Source organism: Austrofundulus limnaeus, unplaced genomic scaffold (genome assembly GCF_001266775.1).
Source record: "Austrofundulus limnaeus strain Quisiro unplaced genomic scaffold, Austrofundulus_limnaeus-1.0 Scaffold353, whole genome shotgun sequence".
NCBI lineage: Eukaryota > Metazoa > Chordata > Actinopteri > Cyprinodontiformes > Rivulidae > Austrofundulus > Austrofundulus limnaeus.
The window spans coordinates 335,758-337,241 of NW_013952755.1; the positions used below are offsets into that span (position 1 = coordinate 335,758).

The following is a 1,484-nucleotide window of genomic DNA, read 5'->3' on the forward strand; positions in this document are numbered from 1 at the left end:
GGGTTATGTGGGTCAGGATTAGGGTCATAAGGTCAGGTCTGGGGTTATGTGGGTCAGGATTAGGGTCATAAGGTCAGGTCTGGGGTTATGTGGGTCAGGATTAGGGTCATAAGGTCAGGTCTGGGGTTATGTGGGTCAGGTCTTGGGGAATCTTGGTTTAATGACTTCTTGACTCTTAGTTTAGTTGTTGATTGTTACTCGTCTGTTATTCACTCCATTAATTAGGATTATTTTTAATCCTAATCCCATGAATGAACCTGTAGGGAACTACCTGATTGCCTCCACTCTTTGGGTTAACAAACACCAGCAGAGGCTTCATGAGCTGCGAGGGGAGGGGCTTCACCAGGAAGGGCTTCCAGCGGCCATCTTGGATCTTCGATATGACAGGAACAGAAGATAAGAAAAAAATGTATAAATTTATACTTTTTATTTCCTAAGAAAACAATGTTTGTAGTATAATTTTTGTACAACATATAAACCTTTGAACACTTTACTTTCTTTATGAAACAAAAAGATTCTCACCTCTCCTCCCTTTTTGCTCCCCTTGTTGCACTTCAGCGACGTTCGTTTTTTCTTTTTGCTGGATTTCAGAGACATCTGAAGAAAGGAGACGAGAAGAAAAACGTTTCTGCTCATTTCTTCTGTCGGAGGAACCGATCAGTCATCAGCAGACTGAAACACGCACTGAAGTACCAGCTGTGGTTTCTGGTTAGGTTAGGGCCACACTGAAATTACTCAAACTGAAACTATGAAGTTTTCCACTGTGCAAAAGTCTTCAACCACTCTAAAAGGTGGATTTTAAGCTTTCTGTTCTGATTTGTTTCTATTAAGACCAGATGTGTTTGTGTTTAACTCCTCAGACTCATGGTGGAGCCCTCCTGTCGTCAGGTGTTGGTACCTGCGGCCGGCGGACTCTGATGATCCACGTTGGGGGGACGATGACGGCGGCGTGAGCTCCCAGAGAGCAACACTCTTCTATCTGCTGCAGCATGAAACACGTCACCTTGTTGTGGTACTGAAACACAAATCAATAAAAATACATGAGAAAGAAAAAGAACATGTCATAAACAAGTCTGCTTTATTACAGTTAACTGACTGAGGCTTTATTTTGAAAGGACAGGAAGTTCCACAATTTAAGTTCTTAAGCTCCACAGAAATCAAAGACAGAGCTCAGAGTAAGTGTTAGGGACGACTCTCAGCTACTACCACACTAACATTCAGCTCCACAGCCATCAAAATGACTTGTTTGTTTGTAGCTGTGTTTCCATTGACCATGAAAATGCGCAAATTAGAATTTTGAACGTCAATTTCGAAAATAATTATGTTTTTCGACAAAATGTTTTTGTAGATGAGGTGGTTTTTCGGCCGTATCTAAATTGGTGTTTTTGGCAAAACTGCAATGGAAACAGTTTTTTCGCATCACAGGAGTCACGTGATCAACAACCGTCTGTTTCTACTGGTGAAAAAGACGATGATGAAGAAGA

The 1,484-nt window shown here is 41.5% G+C and overlaps 1 protein-coding gene across 1 annotated transcript in view; it reads right to left on the reverse strand.

Moving 5' to 3' along the window:
- LOC106527982 (diacylglycerol kinase zeta) overlaps positions 1-1,484 on the reverse strand; it is a gene marked incomplete at its 5' end in the record, with an annotated part of 21,779 nt that overhangs the window by 16,891 nt on the left and 3,404 nt on the right. The window contains 3 exon segments of the mRNA XM_014023014.1: positions 272-373; positions 523-597; positions 899-1,015. Of these exon segments, the coding sequence (XP_013878468.1) occupies positions 272-373; positions 523-597; positions 899-1,015 (294 nt within the window).